The following is a 26,646-nucleotide window of genomic DNA, read 5'->3' on the forward strand; positions in this document are numbered from 1 at the left end:
GTTGGCCAGCCCTGGACCCAACTCAGCAGCAGTTATATCATCTTCATCATCATCATCATCATCATCGTTGTTCTTGTTGTCGTCGTCCATCAGAAACAACGAATTTGGGGAGTTCAATGATCCATTGATCGATGGAGTTTAATTATATACATATACATATGATTCCACTCTCTGATTATGGCCGGCCTGCAATACATACATATTATATGATATCAGGCTGTCTTCTTTCACCTGGCAGTCTTGGCTTGACTAACTTGTCGACTTATTAGATTAACTTCTTGTAATTGTTAGCATGAATTTATTTCTTGTGAATGCTGTGTGATCGGGTATGCCTGCTTACATATGTTGGTCAACAAAATATAGTGGCTTGATCGTGCAAGAGTTGTACGTGAGCTTGAGCTGTGATTGAAGCCAATTTCGATACAGATAAAGAAAGACGCACACACACGGTGGGTTTAAAATCCCATAATCATACCTATGGTGTAAACCCACTGTGGGCAGTGCACCTAAGAGTACCATCATCAATGTATCGGTTGTATTCTTGAGGTTCTCTAGCACAAAATGCAAGCCGGTCCGCCAAATCAAAAATTCATGTCCCCTGCCAATCGTATGTATAGACACACTAACCATGCAAGAACTCTGTAAATAAACGAGGATCTATCACTCTATCCATCTATCTATCTATCTATCTATGCATACAATGCAACCAATCATCATCAAAGAAAGCATTCTATACTCTTAAGGCCCATTCATTCCCCCAGCCAGCCAGCCAGCTTGCTGCTGCTGCTCTTCTTCATCTATCATGTATGGGCAGCAGCACAGCTCCAGCCTCCACCCAGATCCAGATGCTACTGCTGCTGCATAGACCCTCTACCCACCACGGTTGTGTAGTTTCAATCAGCTTCAAGCTCAGCTCCAAACTGCTCTAATCTGTCCGTCTCAGCATCCAAATCTCGTATCAAAGCATGATTAACGGATCCATCATCCAAGCTTGCATGTATCTGCCTTCCCCCAAACCTGACAAACAAAAAGAGGATGTGAACAAAGATGGTGCTCCAAGCATAACACAAACAAAAGTCAATTATCATCCAAGGTTAATATATCATTTCACTCTAGTAGTAATTTATAAGAAGAATGTGCGTATTACCATCGACCATTCATCAGCTCTATGCATTTATGGGCATCCTTTTTATCTTTATACTTCACCAAGATAACACCCTGCGGATGATTCTCACAGACCTGAAAGTCCACGCCAGAACAACAATGACAACATATATTAATCCAAACTGAATTATGTATGTATTATCCACAATTAACAAACTCAAATGATCATGGAAATACCTTGACCAAATCTAGAGGACCAAGCTTTCCACACTCATCACGTACATCTTCTTCTAATTCCGGACGCAAATTCTCGTCAGCCTATATTCAGCAAATAATGTTTGTTTGGAGTTTTACATGTATAGATTGAAGTGGAAAGACACCACACAGTTTAAGGCAGTCAATATTAAGTTGCAATTAGTAACTAACCATTACATACACTAGGTAGATATACATCGCAACTATAAATATATTCTCCATCCAGAAACCCTTGCGGACTTGGTAATTAATACTTAAGGTTTAAGCTCAATAGGGTGATCGATCCATAGAAATTATGTAATTCATATATCATGCAACCATCATGAGTTGTGAACAGTCCTGATAACCATAGAAGACACTAAGCATGCAAGCAAAACAGCCTTCTAACCCAAACCACTGCATATTGGAGTAAAAGGCAAGGAAATGGGGAAACATATTATTACCCTGAGTTCTGCAGGAGTGAACATGTAACGAAGAACAACAGTTGCTGGTATAGACACCTTCGCATCATCACGGCCGCCTGTTTGATCAGAACAAAACAAAAGGGAAGTTAGAATCAAAGTATAAAAACCAAAAAAATTTAATACTTCGGGTGAGCATATCTCATCAGGGAGGCACAGAGAACAATAATCCAGCAGGGGGTATAAATTCAATTAAATCTATCAACAACAATTTTCACTTTTTAATTGTTTATAATTTTTCCAATTGCAAAGGGACTCTAAAAATGTATTCAATGCTTCGGATGAAAGAGGAAAGACCAAAGTCTCTTTGTATGATACTAAGGAATGTTTCACATAATTCTCATTAGTTCTGTGTAGAATATGGAAATAAGGAGCCCTTGCACTCATATACCAGAGTTTGGACTCGTAACCTGACCTAAAAAGGTGACATTTACGAGACCACGAAGACCTTATTTCTTTTATTTAAAGATACTAAATTACTTTAAGAAGTAAATTGTCAAGAGTCAAAGGTTATGTATTTCAAGAATCATAGCATTAGCTTATCGAAACTGAATTATGTCTGAAAAATACAACAAAAAAACAAAAAATCAAACTCCAATAATGCAATTTCACTGGTCAGATAACCTACCCCAGCCCAGCATCTTCTGCTCTACCTTCTGAAGCTTCTTTTTTTTATGTTTGTCCACTTGCTTGGATATAAACTTATCACCTGGAAGATAAAGACATAAAAAGGATGAAAAACTAAACAATTGAAAAGGTTGGCATAAACTTACATCACACAAGGAAAAGCTAGTGCACCAACATTTGAACTTCGAGCGATGAATTTGAGCATTGAATAGTAAAGTCTTTCCAATTTACCTTTCTGCTCAAACTTAGCTTTTGAAACTGTCATAGGGACCTTGCAATCTGGCCTAAAAGGTGTTCCATCCAATATTTGGATCGCTAAAGGCACAGAAGGTTCCTAGTGACCACACAAATTTATACATATAAGATACAGAAGAAACATAGGAATGACAAAAAATACATATATGCAGTGAAATAAAGTAACAACTGTGTTAAATTTCTAATCCAGCTGAAAATATATATATATATATATATGAAAAAAAAAAAAAAAGAAAAAAAAAGGAAAAGAGGAACAATCGAGTTGATCCAATGTGCGAGATCAGTTTAATAAGAAAGAAATTTTACCTTTAGATAAGTGACCAAAGCATCACCCTTTGTCCTTCCTGTTTCTTTATTAACATAAATCTTCACTCGAGGCTTCTTTGATTCTGGGTCCTATTATTTCAATAACAATTTCTTTTATTGAATAGAATATTTCAATAACATAATTATAAGAACCATATGTTTTCTTGAGGACAAGAGCATGTTTTCTTCTTGAAAGTAGTTGAATACTGCAATTACCCACTATCAAATGTGACCCTTTCTTTTCTTTTCATTTTTTCTCTTCTTCTTCTTCTTCTTCCAAAGAATCATTGATCTTTAGAAGAAAACTAAAGGTAACAAGCTGTAAAAACTATCAAGGTGTTCCTAAACCAAGTGCAACTTCATTAGGTTAAAAATTTAGACAAACACAAAAACAAGAACAAGAACAAAAACAAAAACAAAAACAAATTGCTTTGATATTAGGAAATGGAATTATGCCTTGGAAAGAATGGATTGCTATATACTCACAGCAAAGGCTCTCTAAATGTTGATAGCATGTATGGAACTTTACAATAAAAATAATTTGATCGACTTAAAGTGTGCACCAACTATGCATTATAGGAGGCTATTCAGTCTAACAATTTGAAATTGTAATAAATCGCTTTATGTTAGATAGTAAAAGCTTCATCGACCAGTAAGAAGATTTTACCCATACCTCCTTTATGATCCCACACTTGGAGAATACCTCAACCACCTAAATAACATTTCATGTAAGTTCCATCGTTACTGGAAAAGTCAATAGAAAACACGCAAATGCAAGCAGCAGCTAGTATCTTGCTCAACATATGATAGAACAGGAAAATAAATAAATAAGAAAGATAAAATAACCACCACAGACCTCCTCAGTAGTAACATCTTCCGGCAAGCCAGTAACATACACATGTGTGTTCACTTTCAATTCAAACCACGTATCAGGGGGCTTGTTGGCTTCCTACAAAAGTATGAAATAAGAAGAATTAAGTATATTCCCCAGACATTTAAACTAAAATCCAAGGGGCACCTTTAAAGCATCATGTTCAATCAGAAGATGTACTTGGCAACCTATTCTGCCCATTTATTTTACTAGATACTATATGGACAAAATATATATATTAAATATAAGAGCAAAGAGGAGACCAACCTTCTTCTCCACAGTTTTATTATCATCAGTCTTCTCTGAGCGCTTTCTCTTTCCATTCTGTTTTTCATCAACATCTTCGCTAACATCATTAATTTCTTTGTCCACTGATATATCGCCAGGATCTAGAGTCGGGAAGACTTCCTCTTCTTCCATAAAAACCATATCTTCCACCTTATAATTCTCATCTTTTTGAGTCTCATCTTCCTATCAAAAGCAAAAGTTGACTAAGAGTGAGACATGAAACACCAACGAACTGCAATTAAGATGCAAATGAAACATGTATTGTCCTTAAGAACAATTAGACAAACAATTAAATAATTGTCCAATGAAACATGCATTGTCCATAGATACAGGTAAGTAAACATTGCAAACAGTTATATCATGCACCTTCGATTCACATGTTACCTAAGAGAAGTAAAGAACAAGGCTAAAAAAAAACCCAATTAAATTACAACCATATTTAGAAACCAATGTCAGAAAATATGGGTACTGGAGGCACCAACCTGAGGCACCCAAGCCCTAAGTATCCGATCCCATTTATATGTAGTCCCATCATCGTCGGTGAATTCCTCCTCGCCCTCAGGTGGTGTTGCTGGCCTCTCGGGATCATCATTCACTTCGGCCTCTGCCTCCGCTTCCCTCACCTCCCTTTGCCACTTCTCAAAGTCATCCTCATTATTGGAGATGACAGGAACTGTAAAAGAATTTCTTAAATAACAAATTTTGGTGATGAATCTCCAGAGTAATGGGGCCAAAATGTTAAACACCAGAAGACGTACCAGAATCTGAGGTCGAAGGATTTTTGGGAAGGGCATCTGTCAACAAACCCGGAACAGATGACAGTGGCTGCCAATCGCTGCACCCTTGAGACCACACAAGTGTATTCTCGGCTAGGTATCCATTGGAATAGTGCTCTGCCCAGGCGAATGAAACAAGCTTAAGCACATGATTTCAATAAGACGAAAGACCACTCGCAGATCAAACAGATGTACTGATTGTCCGGAAACCACAAGTCTATGGCTTGTAAACTGAAATTCACTATAAGAAGAGAAAAGCATAAAAGATTATGAAGCTAATCGGGAAAAAGAATCACATGAAAACAGCGAAAACCTAAGTGAGGAGGAGCAAGCAATGGGAAGCAGAATTAAGTAAGGATGCTCAGCATGACAATCACCTTGCAACTCAGAGATAGTGTAAGGGCCAAGAAATTGTTGGTCCGATCCAAGGACATACCAACCCACTTCAGTACTCGTATCTGAATTCATCTAACAGTATTAGCTTCAACGCGAAATCCAAACCCCAAAAGAAGCAAAATAAAATCAATAAAAACTAACAGGGTAAGAACTATAAGCGGAAATCATAACTTTATTTTGGATACGCCAACAAAAGAAGCGTTGTTATTGATGAATTTAAGGTTGACTGATTAGAAACAAAAATAGCTCCTCAACGAAGAACAAGTCGACAAATAAGGGCTTTCTTTATATGTTGGACATTTGGTTAGACAGCGGCATAATGGGGTTTCTTTCTAAATTACAAAATCAAAAGAGGTGAAACAATCAACGAAACAGGCACGCACCGGGGATTTGCGGTTGCGACGACATCGTCTCCACACACCCACCCACCCCTTCTCTTCTCTTCTCCGGTTAGCTTCAACTTCCGCCTGTGCTTCTTCCCTCAAGCAGCAAGGCCTCGCCCGCAGTTTAGCTTACCGGAAAACGCTGGGCTCATTTCTTTTTCTTTTTGTGGGCTTTGATGTTTCAGACAAAACATTTAATGGGCTTTTTATCCAACGAGGAGATCTCTTTTGGAAAGAGGGAGATATATGGGCTTCTATTTAATACTTCAAAGGTTTCAGAGCGGGCCAACGAAACTAATACGGCTTGAAAATTGGATCTTAGTAACGAAAATTATAAATTTTAATTCAGACATTAAGGAGTCTTTGATAATTAGTTTTTTAATCACTTTTAGCTAAAAATAGTTTGTTAGACTCTTATAAACTAATTTTTGAAAAAGCTATCAATTATTTTAATTTCATATTTATCCTTAAATAAAATAAGAATATTTTTAAAATAATAATTAATATATAATTGTTGATGTATTTTTTCAAAAATATGGAAAATATCTTTAAACTTGATTAATTGGCGCCTGATCTCTAAACAATGTACAGTACATAAAGAAATTAATTAGAAATTAAAATGCTGAAAATTTAAAGTGGTGATCCCCGATCTGACTTTGCTTTGTTGAAGTTGATTGAAGATGCCTTATCCAAAAAAAATCCAAATCCTTAAATATTCCTTGAAGAAAAACGCTTGGAACCGTCGTCTGGTTGGTTACAGCAATCGCCGTCAACCGTCCAAAAGAAACGTTTTGAAACGTCGCCTGGTCAGTTACAGCAACCGTCTCGCCGACTGCATAACCCAACCGACTAATCTGCGACTAACTGGTCACTAGACCAAAAGACTCCTTGACCGCCCCACCAAGTGACCAAACTACTGTTTACTTAAGTGGGCAATCAATTACCAGACCTTACTTCACCCAACCTCCGTAGCAGCCGACTTTACTTGGTCCAACCACGGACCAACCGACTTGCTTATCCTACCGCAGCCCATCCGACCTGTTTATCCGACCGCAGACCATCCGATCCGCTTATCCGACTGCTGATCAATCAACCTACCTATTCGACCTGTTAACCAACCGACCTGCAGACTTTCCGACCTATAGACCATCCGACGCGGTAACCAACCGACCTGACTATCTGACCTGCTGACCAATCGATCCGCAGACTTTCCGACCTATGGACCATCCGACCTGCTAACCAACTGACCTGACTATCCGACCTGCTGACCAACCGACCCGCAGACTTTCCGACCTATGGACCATCCAACCCGCTAACCAACCGACCTGACTATCCGACCGAGGACCAACCGACCTGCCCAATCGACCTGAGCGCAAATTTTTCTCCTTTTCCACCAGACTTTGTGCCTAACTTCCTTTAAATCCTGCTATCCTTATTTTTATTATTATTATTATTTTTTGTGCATAACAATAATTAAAGTAAATTAAAAATATGTGTTTAAATATAATTTTTTTTAATAAAAATATATGCAATATGATACTATTTGGTAGAAAATAAAATTTTAAGTAACATAAATAAATAAAATTTATTTATAAATAAAATAAAATAAAATAATTTTATGAAAAAGAAAAATTTTAATTTAGATGAAAATATATATTTATTGAGGAAAAAAATAAATAAAAATATTTTTGAGTGAGTTTTACAATGATGTAGGATGTTATAATAAAATTTATTAAATTTATTTATATATATATATTAAGTATATTTTGATAAATAAATTTTTTAAAAAAATAGTATTGACTGTATTGTGACAGAAAAAAAAAAAAAAGGGATGAAGTGGAGGGAGCATATCAAAATTAATAAACTTAGTATGATTTCTTAAATTATCAACCTTTTTCTCTCTCTATTCAGATAAATCAAATTTATATTATTTTTATATTGGAACTTTTTTAGTAATTTGATTTTTTATTAAGAAAATATTGATAAAATATTTTAAATAAATAATACTCGTATCTTTTATATTAAAAAAATACATGTTTTTTACATAAGCATAATTGATCACAATTCAAATTTCTATGAATAAAGAAATATACACATTTAAACTAATTAAGCAAGAAAATAATTAGAAGGGTATGCCGTAATTAAGAAATATAATAAAGTCACGCTTAAACTAAACTATCCGTTGCACTCGGTGTCTGCCTGCCTCCGCTGTCTTCTTCCCTTTTTTCTTCCAACCCCAACGGTCATATATTTCTCTCTCTTCCTCCTGCAAAATATGACCGTTAGATGGCCCCGTCTCTCTTATAATATATATACGCATCACGCCTCCCGCTCATCATTCATCAGTCATCAGTCATCAGTCATCTCCACCGATTAAGTACATCCCGCCCAGTAATCTTAGTTGTTCCTCAATTCCTCCTTGAGCGAGCGAGCGAAAGCAGCAATTCCTAATTCTTTCTTCAAATCGACAATGGGCATCGGCGGCATCATCGGCGGCAGCGGCGGCGACGGCGAATGCTCCCACCCCCGCACGCGCAAGGTGTTCATACTGACCAACTACGCCCTCCTGGGCGCCGCCTCCAGCTGCATCTTCCTCACCCTCTCCCTCCGCCTCGTCCCCTCCCTCGTCGGCTTCTTCTTCATCCTCCTCCAGCTCATCACCATCGCCGGCGCAATCGCGGGATCCGCCGCCGCCTCGCGCGGGGGTTCGTCCAAGTACTACTATGGCGCCCACATGGTGGCGACGGTGCTGACTGCCATCTTCCAGGGGTCGGTGTCGGTGCTCATCCTGACCCGGCCTTCGGATTTCCTGGAGCACCTGAAGTCGTACGTGATGCAGGAGAACGGGGTGGCGATCCTGAAGCTGGCGGGGGGGCTGTGCGTCGCTATCTTCTGCCTGGAGTGGGTGGTGCTCACGCTCGCCTTCTTCTTGAACTACTACGCCTATGTCGAGCGGAACAACGGCAGCAGCAGCTACGGCGTCAAAGGCGGTTCCTCCACCGCCAAGGTCCAGGATGCCCACGGCCTGCCGCAGCCTTTTCAGATCGTCTGATTTCATTCATTCATTGTATTGTTGTGTTTGATTGTATTGGTTGAGGAAGTTCCCTGAATTTGTTTATTCATTCATTTGTCTCTTTGTACCGAGTGCGCGAGGTGGTGAGTGTATTGTATTGATCGAGGGCGATGGAGGATTATCGCTGCTGAGACTGCAAAGTGAAATGCATATATATATATATATATATATATTTTCGAGTTACATTATTCATTCATGTTGGACATACATTTATTCTTGGTTGTTTGTTATTGATGATATATATATGTTGGCTGTCCTAAATCAAGTGGCGGCGGAAGAGGGACCGAAACTTGTCCATCTCTTTGGGAGTGGCGGAGATGCAGAGGTTGACTCCGCCTCCGCCGTCGACCTCCGGGGTGGGCAGCACGACATCCACCCCGCCGCCCACGAAGGGCCCGCTGTAGCTGGGCCTCCCCCAGGGGTAGTCCACCTTCTCGAGCCCCAACCTCCACCAGGACGAGATCATGAGCTCCCCGTCGGCGTACCCCTGCCTGCAGTGCTTCTCCGTCCAGTCGATGAACGACCTCGCGTACTCGTCCGTCATCCTCTCAAGCCCCTCGTACACCCGGTCCACGATCCTCCCCAGCGGGCCCTCCTCCAGCTCCCGGCACGTGGCCGCCGCGTACGCGTACACCACCGCGTTCCCGCAGTAGTTCTCCGGCAGCGGGGGGGTCAGCCGCGACCTGATGTCCACCGAGTACAGCAGCATCGACTCCCGGTCCCGATCGCTGCTGCCGGTCTGGTCTCTGGACAGCGCCTTGCACCGCCAGACGAGCGCCGCGACGACGTTGAACCTGGTGACGCGCCCGGTGCGGCTGCTCCGGCGGGCCTGCTCCCTCAGCAGCTCAATGTCGCCGGAGCTGAGGGTGAGGGTGGCGTTGATGTAGTCGGTCCTCAGGTTGAAGACGGAGTGGATGAGGTCGTCCTCCTCCCCGGTTATGCGCTTGAGCTCCGGGTGGGGGAAGGGGACCTGCGGCGGCGAGCGGGGGTTGAGGAGGGTGCGGTCGTTGCACGGGAGCCGGGGTATCGGCCTGCCGTCGTCGAAAGCCTGGGAGGCCAGGTTGTCGAGGAAGATCTTGACCCCGGCGCCGTCGAACAGAGCGTGGCTCCAGGCCAGGCCCATGACGAAGCCGCCGCAGCTGAATGACGTGACCTGGATGAGGAGAAGCGGGTCGTCGTCGAAGGCTTCGGCGGGGTCGGCGACGAGCTGGGTGAAGGAGGGGTTGGGGGAGACGAAGTCGGGGACGCGGCGGAGCGGGAGGCGGGAGGAGGCTTGGACGAAGCCGACCCCAGCCCCGTTGCAGTCGATCTCGAGGCGGTCGGTGAGGGGGTCGGTGGTGAGCCTCCCGGAGAGGAAGCGGTAGGCGGGGTGGTCGAGGAGCCTCTGGAGCGCGGTCCGGAGGCGGGCTGAGACGGCGTCGGGATGATGACGATGACGATGATGATGATCGGGGGGTAAGAAGAAGTGGAGGGTGCGGAGGGTGATGAAGCTGAGGGCTCCGTCTATGCGGTTGAGGAAGAAGGTCGAGTCGGAAGAGAAAGAAGAAGAAGAAGAAGAAGAAGGATATATGAGGGAGCAGTCGCTGATGGACACCTCCAAGTCCAAGTCCAAGTCCAGACCATCCGCTGCTGTCGCCTTCGTCGATTGATCCTCCATCATTATTACTAATATTATTATTATTATTATTATTATTATTATTATTATTATTATTATTATTATTATTATTGCGTTGTTGTTTGTTGTTCATCTTTTTATACATAGTTGATGGTCCAAGGTTAATAATAGTAGTAATAAAAACAAGAAGGAGATGAGCAACAACGCAGTCCGGTCCAGTCCAGAGAAGGAGAGGAGAGAAGAGAAGAGGGGGCACCCCATTCTCAGTGTCAGCCCTCTTGACTTTCCGGGCCCGATTTATATTTATTTATTTTCTTTTAATTTTTATTGGAACCCCTGAATTCTGATTTTGCTTTTTTTTTACTATATTTTTATTAATAATTTGGATAATTGTTTTTATTTTGCTTCCTACATATTTGCGGTATTAGAGTTTGTGAAAATCATATAGATTAATAAAAAAATTTATTTTATAATTCTATAAATTTTACGAAATTCATGTAAATTAATATATAATTCAAACAAGTTTGTTAAAGGTAAATATCTCAATAAACAAAATTAGACAAATCTTAGTACTCTATGTAGAGTTCAATGAATTTTCTAAATTCACATCATCTGTCAACTTTTTAAGGAAAAAAATATATATTCAATAAAATTCTAACTAAATACATTCGATAATACACAATTCTACAATTTCTATTTTGCAATTAGAAAATCTATATACAAATAAATAAATAAATAAATAATAATAATAATAATAATAATAATAATAATAATAAATGATATTGTGATTCCTTGAATAAAATTGTTCTAAAATTCTGAAAATCTAAGAATAACATATGTGGACCTTACTTACATCTATGCTAAATATATACCCACGTGTTGTTTTGGATTGAATTGAATTAGTTGATTGGTAATTAGGGTGGGTTAGACAGACACCAATATAATTAATTGATTGATAAATAACTCCCACATTTTATCACTAATTCATTAAATTACTTTTTAATTAAATAGCCTTCAAAGCTATTTAATTTTAGCACCCACTGCGTGGTAAAATTAAAATATGTTGTCGCATAAAAATTCTATTTAATAAAATTCATCAAGTGCGAATTTGAAAACGTTGAGGTTTGAGCTCACGAGAATTCACGGTCACAAGATCATTTCATACCATTACACCATCTCTTCAACAACTACTATGCTAATTTAATTAATGCATCTAAATTGTATTAAAAGTATTTGAATCACTTTTACTTTAAATATACATTTGATATTTTCTTTTTCAAACAAATTTTACATGTTATGTAATCTATGTATAGATATATATATACACACTAGCTCCAACGTGCATATAAAAAAAATCAAACAAAACAAATGTAATAATAATTAAATAAAATAAAATGGTAGGATCTACTCTCATTTTTTAAAAAAACAAAAAATAAAAAATCAAGGAAAATTGTAGGTTGGACATCATAAAATATTATATATATAGAATATACATTTTTCTGAAAAAATCAAAACATTGTGATGATATATATATATATATTTTTTAATGATGTGAAAATTTGCAGCCGCTACTCTTTAAGTGTGCTTTGAATAATTTTTTACTGCACCTAACAGTAGCCACAATTCCATTCCCACATCACCGGACCACTCATTATGGAAATATTTATTTTTAGTTCAAGTTTGATAATGTTACGTCAATATTATTATATGATATATTTAATACTATTATATAATTGTATAGTATATATTTGTATATCTCAATATATTGAATAATGAGCAACAAACAGTTTGTTTGATTTAGGTTTAAAAATATGTTGTCGCATAAAAATTCTATTGACAAGAGTAGGCTGCCGATTCTAAAGAATCTTAATTGATCTAATTGAAGTGATTTAGGCATATTCAACATAATTTTGTTAGTATTTAGATCGGACCAATCAACGGTGGATTAGGTTAAAAGCAGTCTAAAAAAAATGATGATAGATTAACCCACTGGATCAATAATTTTCAAAGTTGAATGGGTGAAGTGAAAGATAGTGGATTTGAGTGCTATTAACAAAGACATTTAAGGGTGATTAAAATGGTAGAGGTTACAAAATAAATAAAGAAGTAATGAAATGAGTTTATAGGTGTGGTTATATAAATTAAAATCGACCATTATGAATGAATGAATGCAAGTGGCTTCAATGCAACAATTAATATGCATTTTGGACGATAAGTTTTTTTTTTGGTTTTGTCTTGTTTTTTGGAGCGAGAAAAAAATTACAACGAATTAAGATTAGACAAAAGGTGTTATGACACTATCAGTTAGTAGAAGAAAATTAAGCTCCTGCGAATAAGTATTCCACGCTTTGGAACACCATCTTCAGAAGTCGTTTCAAACTTTGCTAGCCAATCTGCAATCAAGTTTCCCTTCCTAAGTACATGCTGAAGGCTGCATACCTCAACTTCAACAGATTTGTTAAAATAATATAATTTGATTGTTAATCTATTACAATTCATTTGTGTCATGTGTTTTTCTATCGATTTATATTATTTCTTTTCAAATTTATCGCATACTATCGAAAATTCGTATCGAATCGTCTGGTAGCTCACTGATTCTCCCGGTGATAAATGAAACAATCCAAATGATTACTTTAAAGCGTGATTATGTGTAAATTGTGTGAGATATGAAAGCAAGGGTGAGAGATTCTAGAAAACTACTATACATAGTATATGCGAATGGTAATCATCAATAGTAGTTTATAGTAAATCATATATGGGCCAAAGCCTAGTACTTCATTTAGGCCTAAGCCCAAAAAAATTATCATAAAAAAAAGTCACATGACCTAGCCCATCTAACAACATACTATCCTCAACTAATATAAGCCCAAATATTGAACATAGAATAGTACTTTCAACAAAAATCATTCCAGCTAATTGGACATTCCTATCCCATCAATGAGAATGAATGAGCACACATATATATATATGGTAACAATATTATATCCATTGCGGATAAAGTGATGGGTAAATAGACATATGGTGATTGAATAAGGTGTATAAATAAATAAAGTAGGAGGGAGCAGCTAAGCTAGATGAATAATTTATTGTAATTAGTTAAGTGGAATTAATTATAATGTGATTGATGATTGCGAGGTCGAGGATGACAAGTAGTGGTAGAAGAGAGAGTGGAACTTGCCCATCTCCTCAGGCGTCAAGGCAATGAGCACGTTGACGCCATCCCCGCCGTCGATCTCCGGCGTGAGGAGTATGACCTCCACCCAGGCCCCCCGCAGTGGCCCGCTGTACCGGGGCCTCCCCCAGGGGTACTCCACCTTCTCGAACCCCAACCGCCACCACGACGAGATCAGCGTCTCTGCCTCCGGGTACCCGTCCTTCTCCACCTCCGACCAATCTATCAGCGACCTCACGTACTCGCCCCTCATCCTCACCTGCCCGCCGTACACCCTGTCCACGATCCCCGCGAATGCCCCCTCCTCCTCCAGCTCCCTGCATTGCGCCGACGCGTACCCGTGTAGCACCGCGTTCCCGCTGTAGTTCTCTGGCAGCGGCGGATCCGTCCGGGACCGAACGTCCACGGCGTACAGGACCATCGACTCTCGCTCGCTGTTGTTGTCGACGACGGCGCCCTTGGACAGCGCCTTGCAGCGCCAGACGTGGGCCGCCACCACGTTGAACTTGGTGGGGTTGGTGCTGCCCCTGGCCCTCTCCTTCAAGGATCGGATGTCGTTGGCGCTTAGGGTGAAGGTCCGGGCGTCCACGTACTCTGGTCGGAAATCAAAGACGGAGCGGACGGGGTGTTGTTCCCGGCCGGTTAGGGGCTTCCGCTCGGGGTGGGAGAAGGAAACCTGCGGTGGGGACCTGGCGCTGAGGAGGGTGCGGTCGTTGTGCGGTATGATGGGAAGGGGTGGCGGCGGTTTTCCATCGTCCCCGACTGACGGAGCCTGGGAAGCGAGGTTTTCCAAAAACATCTTCAACCCCGCACCATCGAACAAGGCGTGGTTGACGGCCAGCCCCATCACCACGCTGCCGCAGCTAAATGATGTCACCTATGTATATGTGTATATATATATATTTATAAATTAAACCTTGGACCATGTAAACTGAATTTTGTGTTCTTGGTGTTTTCTCCGACTGTATTAGTTTAAGACCTCATTAAAATTATATATATATATATTATCTAATAATATAATATAATATACTCTCTCCATCCATTTACAAAGTTTATATTTACTTTTGGTGCGGTGTTTAAGAAATAATAGTATTTTAATTATAGTGAGTAGTTAAAAGTAGTGTAATGATAAATTTGCCCTTACTTTTTTTTTGTGTAAAAGTAATGATGTGATGTAAAGTAAGGGTATTTATGAAAAAAAATAGGGTATTTAATGAAATATTAACTTTGCAATTGGAACGTCCCAAAATAGAAATATGTAAACATTGTAAGCGGACGGATGAAGTATTACATATATTTTTTAAAATCTTATATATATATATATATGTATATAAATAAATAAAGTGCTCTTAATTAGTTATGTACATAGATGTACCTGGAGAACACAAAGCGGGTCATCATCCTCGAAGCATTCGATGCCGTTTAAAAGGAGGTGGGAGAATGCCGGATTGGAGGAAACCAAGTCATCGCCGGAGATGAATTGGCGGAGAGAAAGGTCGGAAGAGGCGACGACGAAGCCAAGGCCGGCGCCGTTGCAGTCGACCTCCATGGTCTGGGAGTCGTAGTTTATGGTGAGCCTGCCGGCGAGGAAGTGGTAGTGCGGGGTGTCGAGGAGGCGTTGCAGGGCGGCCCTGAGGCTGGCGGAGATGGCGGGCGGGGGGAATGAAGGGCTGGGCGCGAAGAAGTGAAGGGTCTGGAGGCTGATGGTGTAGTGCGACCTGTCTATGCTATTGAGGGCCAAACTGCAGGAGAAGGAGGAGGAGGAGGAGGAGGAGGAAGACGAAGAAGAAGCAGCCGCCGAGGAATTAGGGCATACGAGGGAGGCGTGCTGGATGGACACCTTCGGGTCTGCACTGTATATATGCTGATGCTTCATCGTGTATATATATATATATATATGTATGTATATGTGATCGATCCCGATCCGATTACTAGTGCAATGCAATCTTGCTTGCTTGGTAGGAGCTGCGCGTACATACACATACCTCTACATATATATATATAGAGAGAGAGATAGAGAGACCTCGATGAACTCACACGTGCATGACCCATTTGCAAAGGTGTATTAATTCACGCGGCCCATGCAAAAATAATAATATAACCAAAAGGTGTATTAATTCAAAGTAATTATTTTATCAATAATTATAGACGGTGGTTATTATATATATTTTATTTTTTTTTATAAAAAAAATTAATAATCAATACCAAATATTATTTTTTACATTACTAATACAATTCTCCATATTTTATATAAAAAATTACCTAAAACTAGAACACGCTAAACAAACAAACTCTAATGTATTTATACAACATATTTATCTGTGTTAAATATATGTGCCTACAAAAACAATAAGTCCTTGGTGTGGAGGTGGACTTATTAATATTAATGTATGTATTACTATGACATAATTTTCTTTTCTAAATATCTTAAGTAAATAAATCTTGATTCTGCATCCATTATAATTGTGCGGAGGACGCCTACAATTATGTATGACGGCAGGCGGTGTTCATACAAATTAATATGTAGAGTGGAACCAATGACCGATAAGTAGTGACAATTAATTAATTAATTAATTAATTTCTTGGCTTCAATTTGTTGCCAGGCCTACTTAGGGATGACAATTAGAGCAGATCGTATCCCGGCTCCGCCCTAGGCCCGGTGCTAATTGGACGGGATACGGCTTTGAAAATTAATGTTTAAGGTGGGTTATAGATTTTATACAATTAAATCTGATCGGATTACAGGTTTGCTCAACAACTTCTCCTGTACCCGATTAAATTAAAATTTTTAAAATTAATATTATGTATTTCTATAATTATTCATATTATCTAAATTTATAATTTTATGTTTTTTTTTTTTTTTTTTTTTTTTTTTTTATCTTTCAATTTACAATTTTTTTTATCATATAATACACCAATATCATTGCTGTCGAAAATATATTATCGATATTATGATTTAAATATTTAATACTATTTTTTTATTATATTGTATTATATGATCCATAAAAAAAATTGTATTTTATAAAATCAAGCAAATTTTTTGAATTGGTTCCTAATCCATCGGATTTAAACCACGCAGGTTCTGAAACTTAAGATTTTCTACAAGGGCAGGTCATGGAACTTGCAATTATACTACTTTTAAGCCAATTTGGGGCATTCTCCCTAGAGCTGTTAAACGAATCGAACCGTTCGTGAACTCGGCTCGATTCGGCTCGGTTAAAAGTCGTTCGTGAACGTTAACGAGCAAAGCTGAACAACATAAACAAGCTCGTTTGGATAACGAACGAGCCTGAACTTTGTTCGCAAACGTTCGCGAACGTTCGTTTAAATAATATATTTATTATAAATATTATATATACATATAAAATTATAATTTATAAATAAATAAAACATTAATTTAAAATATATAAATAAAATAATTTTAAAATTTCTTTATAATTTATATATAAAATTTAAAAAATAAGACAAACAAGCTCGAATGAGTTTAATTGAGCCTAAACGAGCTTAATTGAGCCTAAACGAGCCGAACGCGAACACGAGTTCAAACAATAAAATTTCTTAACGAGCCAAGCTCGAACATTATGAACGAGCTCGAAAGCTTAACAAACGAACACGAGCCTTGTTCGCGAACATTAACGAACACTTAAAATTTGACTCGACTCGGCTCGGATAGTTAACAACTCTAATCTTTCCTTTGGAAGACTTGTGTCCCAAATTTGAATTCAAATGTGTGAGTGTATTAAAAAAATAAAATAATAATAATAATAATAACCTATTTATTTTAAACTTATCTACGAAAATTAGAGGACAAATTACGGATGAATATATAATATCATAATCACATAGATGTATTCTTATTGTTGTGTTTTTTATATAATTTGTTAACAATAAAATTCAATCAACAAGTATGTGTTCCAAGTGTTGGTGACTTTTGTTTGCAAATTAATAAATAATGGTCGTGTTTCTCTAATGCTTGAACTTTTAGGTGAAACGGTCTTTTTGCGCATCCGATATGGTATTAAAGCCTTAAGTCTCGAGTTCGAGTCTCACCTTCTCATTTACGGCATACGCATGTCTACAACATGACTCACTTAAGGACTAATCCAACCATCTCCAAACAAACCTCTTTTCCAAAAAACTCATGAACTACAACGAAGAAAAAAATCCCCAAAAACCACCCACCAAGAATACCGAAGAAGTAAAAACCTAGAGAGAACCGCGAACCAACTTTTTTTTTTCTTACCTCGAACCGTATGAGCGATGAGAGAGGAAATGGGATATATAGGGGTGGGTTGAGTTGAGTGTATAGAATACAGACTGGGTTATAGGGTTTGAATTGCGGGTCAGGTTTAAGTTTGAGCCAGATTTGAACATTCTCCAACACTTTGGCCATGTCATTCACCGAGGGATGCTCCCGTAGGGATGCATCACAACCAAGTGACCCTTCTCGCATAGTTGAGTCGCATAAGGATTGCCAAGGAAAATAAATACACCCACGAGTAAACAGACGTTAAGTAAACCGTGTACTCACGAGTAAACATTAACTAATAGCTTATTTAAAAAATGGACAATTTAACGGAAAAAAAAAGGCAACATGCGAACTCCATTTTAGAAATAATCACAAAGTTATACATGTCATGGCACCATTAAAAAAGACATAGCGAACGTTTTTACTAAAGGATCCTATCACATGCTTGAACACTCAAAACAAAAAAGCAAGCATATATCACACTCATAAATTCGACGTCGACCACAAAGAAGCTAATAATATAGATTTGCACTTATTATCACAAAGAGATACAATGTCATCGCATAGCCTAAGAAAATACTATCACAAAGCTTACCAGACTAACATGCAATTTGATAAATACTCATATATTTCCGAAAAAATAACAACTTAGATTATTCACTTAATTTAGAAAACACAATTACAAAGCACAAAGACAACAAAGAAACAAAATCAAATCACAACAGTACAAATTTATTTGTTCCACATAGCAACAAAAAAATACACATAGCAACAAAAAAATACATGCCATTATTCACAATGATCATGTATTAACTATACACTAAGGATCAACAATCAAAACAAAAGACAACATGCATAGATTTTTCAAAACTGATTTTTACATACAAATTTTTTAGCACACAAAAGAATCTAGCCGTACTGATTTTATTTTTTATTTTTTATTTTAAATCTGCACATGTTTTTACATACTTGGAGAAAATCTTGCATTGATTTAACAAAACAACACCTGTTTTATACAAAGAAAAATATTACACCTCCTTTTAACAAGAAAAAATGTATAAAAAAAGCCAATTTTAAAAGAATTATTTTTTTACAACCATTCACATACTAAATACGAGTAAAAAAACAATCGAATTCAATCAATATTCATCACCTAAATTTTGACTACACAATGACATTTGATTATTGATAACTTTTGATTTTGCAATATTTTATAGCTTATATTTATTTATTTATTTATTTATTTATTTATGTCGAATTTTGATATTATTTATGTTAATTTACTCTAATAATTGTATTTATTTCATCTTGTGTGTATAATATTAATTTATTAGTTTTTAGGTGTAATTTATAATTATTTTGGTGTATAAATTAAATTAATTGATGTGTTTTTTGAGTTATATTTTTAGACATTATTTATGTGTTATTTAAATATTTAATTTTGACTAAATTAATTTTATTTAATAAGTAAAATTTATTTAAATAAATCTTTACGATGTGTTTATTATTTATACATGTGAAATAATGCTTGAAAACTTGTCTGGAGTCCAAAACTGGTCTTAAAAAGTGAAAAAATGGTTTAGGAGCGAAAAAATAGTCACCGGCGAGAAAGTCAATAAAAGTTAACGATCAATGCACAAAAGTCAATGCACAAAAGTCAAAGTCAATCGCTGCGCGGAATCTTAGGAGCGGCTAGCGCAAAATCTGAGCGGCGGTTGCACAAAAGTGAGCGAGCACGGAAAGCGATGACGGCCACACGGAAAGCGAGCGATGGCTGAACAAAAGTAAGCGAGCGCGGAATCTGAGCGGCGGCTGGCGTTGAAAGCGATGACGGCCGTGCGAAAAGCGATGGCAGCTGCACGGAAATTTGAGCAAAGCGGAATTTTATATCCATTAATCCGTGAACGGCGGCTGCATTTATGAGCATGGAAGGCTCTACATGGAAGGCAGCGAAGCGACGGATGACGCGGACTCCATGAGCGGCGGCTGTGCAGAATTTAAGTGGCGGTTGGCACAGAATTTGAACGACGACCGCATCGGAGTGCGCAAGCGCGGAATCCATGAGCGGTAACTGCATTAATTATGTGTAGCAATTACTGCACCATTTATTGTCCAGGCTCCCTCAACTTTTGCATTTACTGCACTCTCCTAGCTCCCTTAATTAAATTATTGCACTACTTTTTAGTCAATTTTTGGCTATTTTGTGTTTTTTTTTTTAATTTTAGATCCTTCTAGAAAGAAAATATGTAGTAATTAGTAGCTATTTTTAGAGGTAATTAGTAGCTAATTTTAGAGGTAGTTAGTAGCTTTATTTATGATTATTTTTAGAGGTAATTTCTAACTATTTTTATAAGTAATTATTTTTTGGTGGTTGTAACCGCCAAGCTTTTAGAAGCTTTTCCTCCGATAAATATCTCCTCTAATTATATTATACACGCACCATATATACACAATATATACACCAATATACACCATATATATACACAATAACATACATTTCATACACTCCATTTTCTCAATTTCTTTTCTCTCATATTTTTATCTAGTTTAATAATACGAGATTTTTGGTTTTGTATCGCGAGCAAACTGATTTTCTCCTCATTTTCTTTTAATTTCTGCATATTATTTTGGCTAGTAAAATTTCTATCATATTTCTTCACCTCACCTTCACCCAAAAATTTCATGTTCGATTTGAATTGTTCAAGTTAGATTTCGACAAATTTGCGGAAGGGCGATAGAAGAATCGACTATTTCAGCCCTATTTCGTGTCACAAACAGATTTCGGGTAGTTCAACGTAGCTAAGTACGTGTCGACCTGCTTACTTTTTCTGAATTCAATTCCAATTAACAAGAGATATCAGAGGGGTAGAGCCACTAGCGGAACAAAGAATAATTCATGGGGCATAGACGGTGCTCTATTGGGTTACAGAAATTTCTAGTGACAGTAGAGTTTCTTACTTGTAATGTTCTTCGTTAGGTGTCGCTGAAGCCTTGTTGTAAATCTCCTAAGGTCAAGTACCAACCGAGTCGAGAATCGGCTTAAGCGAGCAAATGCGATCACGTTCATTCCTCCGAGCCGCCCCACAATTATACATAAATTTTTTCGCTATCACGCCATCGTCATCCCACTCATTTCATCCATTGAAATCTAGCCATTAAGGAACGCAAAAGTCAGACACAAACGCCTCGCTTCATCCTTTCGAGATACGTATATTTTATTGCTTTTTAGTTAGATTTATTCTGCAATTTATCTTTTCAGCTCTTTGATTGCATTAACTCATTGCACTTTTTTTTTTCTAATTAAATATAGGATATTCGCATATTCCCTGAGTTCGACCCGGACACTCACTGGTTAAAGAGATTTTTTTATTTTTGACGAAGTTTTTGGGGTTACTATACGAACACGCACGAAACTATTTTCATATACATATATCATTTTTTTTTGTACCTTAAAAGATATTTTTAAATCTCTCCAAAAATCGTCGATCAATTATCATTGAACTCAATTATTTGATTTGTGTTGTTTACATGACCTTTATTAGTTACACTAGGACAATCTTTAATTTAATGGCCTACATCACCACAACCATAACTTTTGCTAGGCATTTCTTTATTTTTCTTTTTAATATTATTTGATTATTGATTATCTTTATTGTTGTTGTTTTAATTATTTATTTGAAAGTTTTTCCTTTAACATGTATAACCTCGCTAATTGAATTTCCAATTGATTTATTTGTTACTAAATCTAATTCTTTAATTTTCAAGTCATTTATTACTATATCTAAAGTAATGTTATCCAAACCATATTTATTTACAAATTTAACATCACTATAGAAATCGAGAATGACATTAAAAAACACAATAAGAGAATATTAATCAATATATTGATTTTCACTCAACTTTATATCTTTAATTAGTTTTGGAAAGACATCAATATTCTCATCCAAACTTTTCTTAGTGTTTAGTTTGAATTGAAAAAAAAAAATTCAAATAAAAATAACTTATTTGACAAGGTTACTTCCGTGTATAAAACATCATATTCCACAATTGTTTTGCATTGGAAATTTACCTAATTTCATAAGCACGTTGTCAGTTAAATGCAACATAATACATGCACATTCACATTCATCAATTTCAACATTTTTTTCAGGTGATGTAACATTGTCGTATGCACCATCTATTGCTCGAGAAATTTTTTAATATAATTAAGATATTTTTTTTTTCATTCTTTATTTCCAAACAGTAAAATATATTTTTCTATCAAATGACTGCATGTTAAAAAATGTACCCATAATTCAGTCATTTAAAAGAGAAATATTCACCCACAAAGAATACATTCAAAAAATCACAATCCAAAGCAATTAGCACACTACCAATCAAACACAAGAACATCAAAGATTCTCAAGAAAGTAACTAATCTTCAATCAACAAATTCATCAATAAACTAAAAAAGAGAGTTTATTACTTTACCAAAATCGATCTATTACCATCGATCGATTTACAACCGAAGATAATGCCCTAATTTGATTTCTCGATTCTTTGAGATATTTGACTCTGATACTACTGTTGTATTTTTATATAATCTGTCAACAATAACATTCAATTAACAATATGTGTTCCAAGAATATAAAATCAATTTAAGAAATTATAAATTGTAATAGAACACAAAACTAACTAACCACACAAAATCCAACTGAATGAAAAAGGCACACAAAGAGATTTATGAAAATGAAGCAAAATAGGTCATAACTTGCACAAATTAAAGGAATCAAGAGTTAACCAAACTAATTGGGTTTAGTAAACAAAAAACTCTGTGTTTTACTCCAAAATACGATGACGACAACCACAGTGGCAGCTGACGGTTTTTTCTCCAGCGACACAGATGGCGGTGGAAGCACAACAGCAAGGCAGTAACTCCAGCAGCGAGCACGAACAAGCAGCAACGACCTCCTCCAACAGTGAATAGCTCCGACTCGATTTCTTCCCATGGGTTTCCAAATCGACTCGACAAGAACAATTGGGGAAACTGTTTTGTTGGCTCAATCTACTATCTAATGACTCACTTAAGTACTAACCCAACTGCCTTCAAGCAAACTCCAAAGAATCGAAGAAGATGAAAACCAAAGAGAAGCGCAAACCAACTTTTTGTTTCTTACGTCGAACCGTTTGAGAGATAAGAGAGAATATATGAGCGGGTAGGGTAAAGTCGAGAGTATAGAATACGAATCGGGTTTTAGAGTTTGGGTTCCGGGTCGAATTTGAATTTCGACCAAATTTCAACACTCATGAATGTGATTTCTGCACCATCCAAATAACTAAGAAATGGAGTAATAAATAATAACAAATCATATGAACTAAAGATAAACAAACATATGAATAGTTTACCTAGTTCACTTTAAATCAAGAGTTACATTTAAGACTCATATTTTCCTACTAAAGCACATCAATTCATACACCATTATATCATCGTAAAAAAAAAAAAAAAATGCTATGTGACCAATCTATCCCAAAAGAATATGTTGTCCTCACACGGTATGTAATGTTAAGAAGGAGATTCGAGATTCCAACTTTAAAGTCAATTGGTTGTAAATTGAGTAATTCTTCACCTCTTGTAAGGTAGGGAGTCCCAACATCAAATCCGACATGAAATACTCAATATGTAACACACTAGACTTCGTTTCATTTTATTTATCTTTATTTTTAATATAAATTGATTAATGCCTATCATGATATAAAAATATTAAAAAAAATGTTCTGCAATGATTTCGCCCAAATATGATGAAATGTAGACATCCCTAAAATACTACTATATATCATCTCACATAAATTCTAACACTTGTTTGAACTATACATATCATAATATCTTTCGATCAGATTGATATAGCTTTAATTATTTCTTTGCATCCATATAATTTCAAAACTACTCACTATTTTTCGCATTCATTCTCAAATCATTAACATGTTAGAATACTCATAATAAGTTGTATTCAATGAAAAACAAAGAAATATAAATACTATTGTAAAAGATAAAAAAAAAGAATAAAATTTTAATTCAAAAGTAATATGAAAGATTAAAGAAAAACAATGTAATGTGGTTTGGAGTAAATTATATGAACAGAAGAGATTGATATTATTCTACTGATCAACAAGAGTCCTAAATATAATGTGTTCAAAATATCACTAAGAAGACGACAGCCAATTCAATGTCATTTTGATTTGACAAAGTCAAACACATTAACTTGAAGCAATTAATATTTTATCACACGAAAAATAATATATATTATATTATATAAAAAAATATGTTGTGTGACTTATATATTATGCTATGATGTATAATTTACTTATTGTGTTTAAATAACATTTATTCTGTGAGTTATATATTATGATGTATTGTATAATTTATTTATTGTGCTAAAATAAAAATATATTGTGCTACATATAATTATATAATATGCTATCAAAATATATACTACTATATATTATATTATACTATTACGGTGTCCCGTCAAATATGTGCTACTCTTTTAATAAATATATGGTTTATATATATATATATATATAAATATGTGTATTAAGAATTTAATCAAAAGAACTAAAGATAAGCCTTAAGGGTGTGTTTCTTTTATCCTATTTGACAGTTCGAAATTGTAGAGTTACTGTTCGGCTCATGATGCACTCGAAACCAAAGGTTACGGAGACAAAAACTTCCATGCGAAAGTAAGTTTGTATGTGGTCTATTATTGCAGTTTTTTCTTTTATTTATTTATTTTTTAATTTAAAAAATATATATGTACATGATGATTCACACTACTGTGCAATACTGCAAACTAAAAGATTATTATCCTAATAACTATTATTTATAAAATATATACAATATTATTTTTATTGCGTAGAAAATAAAATTTTATATGATACAAATAAATATATATATTTATTTATAATTAACCCAACTTGATACTTAAATCATGCAATTACTAATTTTATAAATTAAATTTAATACAAATTTATATAATTATATTTTTTACTTATGAAATCAATATACATCAAATTCTTAAACTCAAATCAAATTTATAAAACTTAAAATGATACAAATTTCAAGCTCATTTTAAAATTCAAATATAATCCGAACTATATATATTTTTCTAATTTATTCTTGTGTTTATATGTATACAATAAAATTAGGGTTAATATATGGACTTATTTTTAGTATATCAATAACAAACTTTCACATTGACTTTAAATTATCAAATCTCAAATAAAAGAACTATATAATTATTTTTTTTTAAAAAAAAAAATTCTCTATTGCAAATCCAAACAAACGAGATAGTTTTTTTTTTTTTTTGGATGAAGTGGAAAACCGCAACCGAACAAAATAGTTTGATAGGATCTAAAGTGGATTTAGTTATCTCATCTATGTTGTTGTTATTCTTTTGAACACAACATGATAAATGTATTCAATCTTAATAGACACCTGTAATCTTTAGACTGTTAGTAGGTTGGATTGAAATACCTTTTTGTATCTATGCTTTCTCACTAACATCATGATCTTTGTATGTATTATTTGTCCCATTTGTCTATTTCTTTGGATGGAGTATGAATTTTTCACCAAACGACATTTTTACCGATAAGAAATTTAGGTAACACGGCTCATTTCATCACAATATTTAGTATTTCACCGTATTTGCATAGTTTTAGAATGTGCACATTTATGCATCTTTAAATTTTCAATTATCTACACATAAGTATGTGCTGAACAACCAAATACTTTTATGTTAGAATAATAAATAGAATTTTTAGACTATACGTCAATATAAGTTTTTAAACAAATAGGAACAAATGGAGTCTCTTCACCAAGTAGCAAGCCAAATTAATTATTATAGCCTAAAATACTTTTGGAAAACAATCATTACCATGTCTATCTTTCTATTTTCGTTCGTCCAACTTATTTGTCACTTTTTTTTTTGAAAAATATTATACAGTTTAATTTTATTTTAATTTTTTTAATTTATAAATTTTTAATTTTAATTAGATTAATTAGTTATTTTAATATATAATTATTTAGATTATATGATAATTATTTTTATTAATACATTCTTAATTTTTTACTAATTATATCCTTATAAATTCTTATATCTACGGTAAAACGGACGTGATAGTCGGGATGGAGAGAATACTTCATAAAAAGGGTGTATTTGTTTTGTATTTTGATATTTTTTATGTGAAATATAAAAAATTATATAAGTGATGTAAAAAGAAAGAACGTGTATAATATATTAATTTTTTTGAAAAAATATATCAAAAAAAAATTGTTAAAACAACAAAGCATTTTAATATATTTTTTTTAATTGAAATGTTTCTTTTTTAAGAAATTAAAATAGAATATAGAGTATATATAATATTATATATTTTTAAAATTATATATACATGATTGATTAAATTTTTTAAATAACAAATACTTCTCTTTCATATTTTAATTGATACATTTTTTATTTTTTATCTGTCTTATAATAATTAACACTTTTCTAATTTTTATCACTTTTCTATTTTGTATAAAATTTAGTAAATTAAAATATACTTAGTAAATATAATTTTAACTTAATTAACTGTATACTATATAACATGATACGTAATTATAAATAAATAAACATATATTTTTTTTCATAAAATTTTATTTTCTACAAAATAATATACATATCTTAGTAGTATTTTTTATTGTGATATAATTTTTAAAATATTTAAATATATATTCTAAAATTTTTTAATCATATATATTAATTTTATTTATTAATTATTAAATATTATTACCTTAAATACC

The 26,646-nt window shown here is 35.3% G+C and overlaps 4 protein-coding genes and 1 long non-coding RNA gene across 6 annotated transcripts; 1 reads left to right on the forward strand and 4 right to left on the reverse strand.

Moving 5' to 3' along the window:
• Positions 1-513: 513 nt before the first annotated feature.
• On the reverse strand, positions 514-5,869 carry LOC127257692 (splicing factor U2AF-associated protein 2). 2 transcript variants are annotated; one of them, XM_051284162.1, is made up of 14 exons: positions 5,723-5,869; positions 5,321-5,401; positions 4,926-5,060; positions 4,650-4,840; positions 4,147-4,350; positions 3,865-3,957; positions 3,682-3,720; positions 3,009-3,098; positions 2,679-2,781; positions 2,449-2,529; positions 1,803-1,879; positions 1,342-1,422; positions 1,148-1,239; positions 514-1,017 (listed from the first exon to the last, which is right to left on the reverse strand). In XM_051284162.1, the coding sequence occupies exons 1-14, from the start codon at positions 5,745-5,747 to the stop codon at positions 894-896; spliced, it is 1,416 nt and encodes a 471-aa protein (XP_051140119.1). In that variant the 5' UTR covers positions 5,748-5,869; the 3' UTR covers positions 514-893. The 2 variants fall into 2 exon arrangements, with proteins under 2 accessions (XP_051140119.1, XP_051140120.1); XM_051284163.1 differs by lacking the exon at positions 3,682-3,720.
• Positions 5,870-8,042: 2,173 nt separating this feature from the next.
• On the forward strand, positions 8,043-8,989 carry LOC127257591 (uncharacterized). The gene has a single exon (XM_051284035.1). The coding sequence runs from the start codon at positions 8,193-8,195 to the stop codon at positions 8,772-8,774; it is 582 nt and encodes a 193-aa protein (XP_051139992.1). The 5' UTR covers positions 8,043-8,192; the 3' UTR covers positions 8,775-8,989.
• Positions 8,990-9,051: 62 nt separating this feature from the next.
• On the reverse strand, positions 9,052-10,740 carry LOC127257728 (acyltransferase GLAUCE-like). Its single transcript, XM_051284190.1, has one exon. The coding sequence runs from the start codon at positions 10,453-10,455 to the stop codon at positions 9,052-9,054; it is 1,404 nt and encodes a 467-aa protein (XP_051140147.1). The 5' UTR covers positions 10,456-10,740.
• Positions 10,741-13,518: 2,778 nt separating this feature from the next.
• LOC127257730 (acyltransferase GLAUCE-like) lies at positions 13,519-15,458 on the reverse strand. The gene is made up of 2 exons (XM_051284191.1): positions 14,958-15,458; positions 13,519-14,459 (listed from the first exon to the last, which is right to left on the reverse strand). The coding sequence occupies exons 1-2, from the start codon at positions 15,456-15,458 to the stop codon at positions 13,521-13,523; spliced, it is 1,440 nt and encodes a 479-aa protein (XP_051140148.1). The 3' UTR covers positions 13,519-13,520.
• Positions 15,459-19,346: 3,888 nt separating this feature from the next.
• Positions 19,347-23,048, reverse strand: LOC127257593 (uncharacterized). The gene is made up of 3 exons (XR_007840027.1): positions 22,654-23,048; positions 20,790-22,414; positions 19,347-19,902 (listed from the first exon to the last, which is right to left on the reverse strand). It is a non-coding gene; the product is annotated as an uncharacterized LOC127257593 (long non-coding RNA).
• Between the last annotated feature and the right edge of the window lie 3,598 nt (positions 23,049-26,646).

The sequence above is a fragment of the Andrographis paniculata genome, unplaced genomic scaffold (assembly GCF_009805555.1).
Source record: "Andrographis paniculata isolate CXL003 unplaced genomic scaffold, ASM980555v1 Contig58END, whole genome shotgun sequence".
In the NCBI taxonomy this organism is placed as follows: domain Eukaryota; kingdom Viridiplantae; phylum Streptophyta; class Magnoliopsida; order Lamiales; family Acanthaceae; genus Andrographis; species Andrographis paniculata.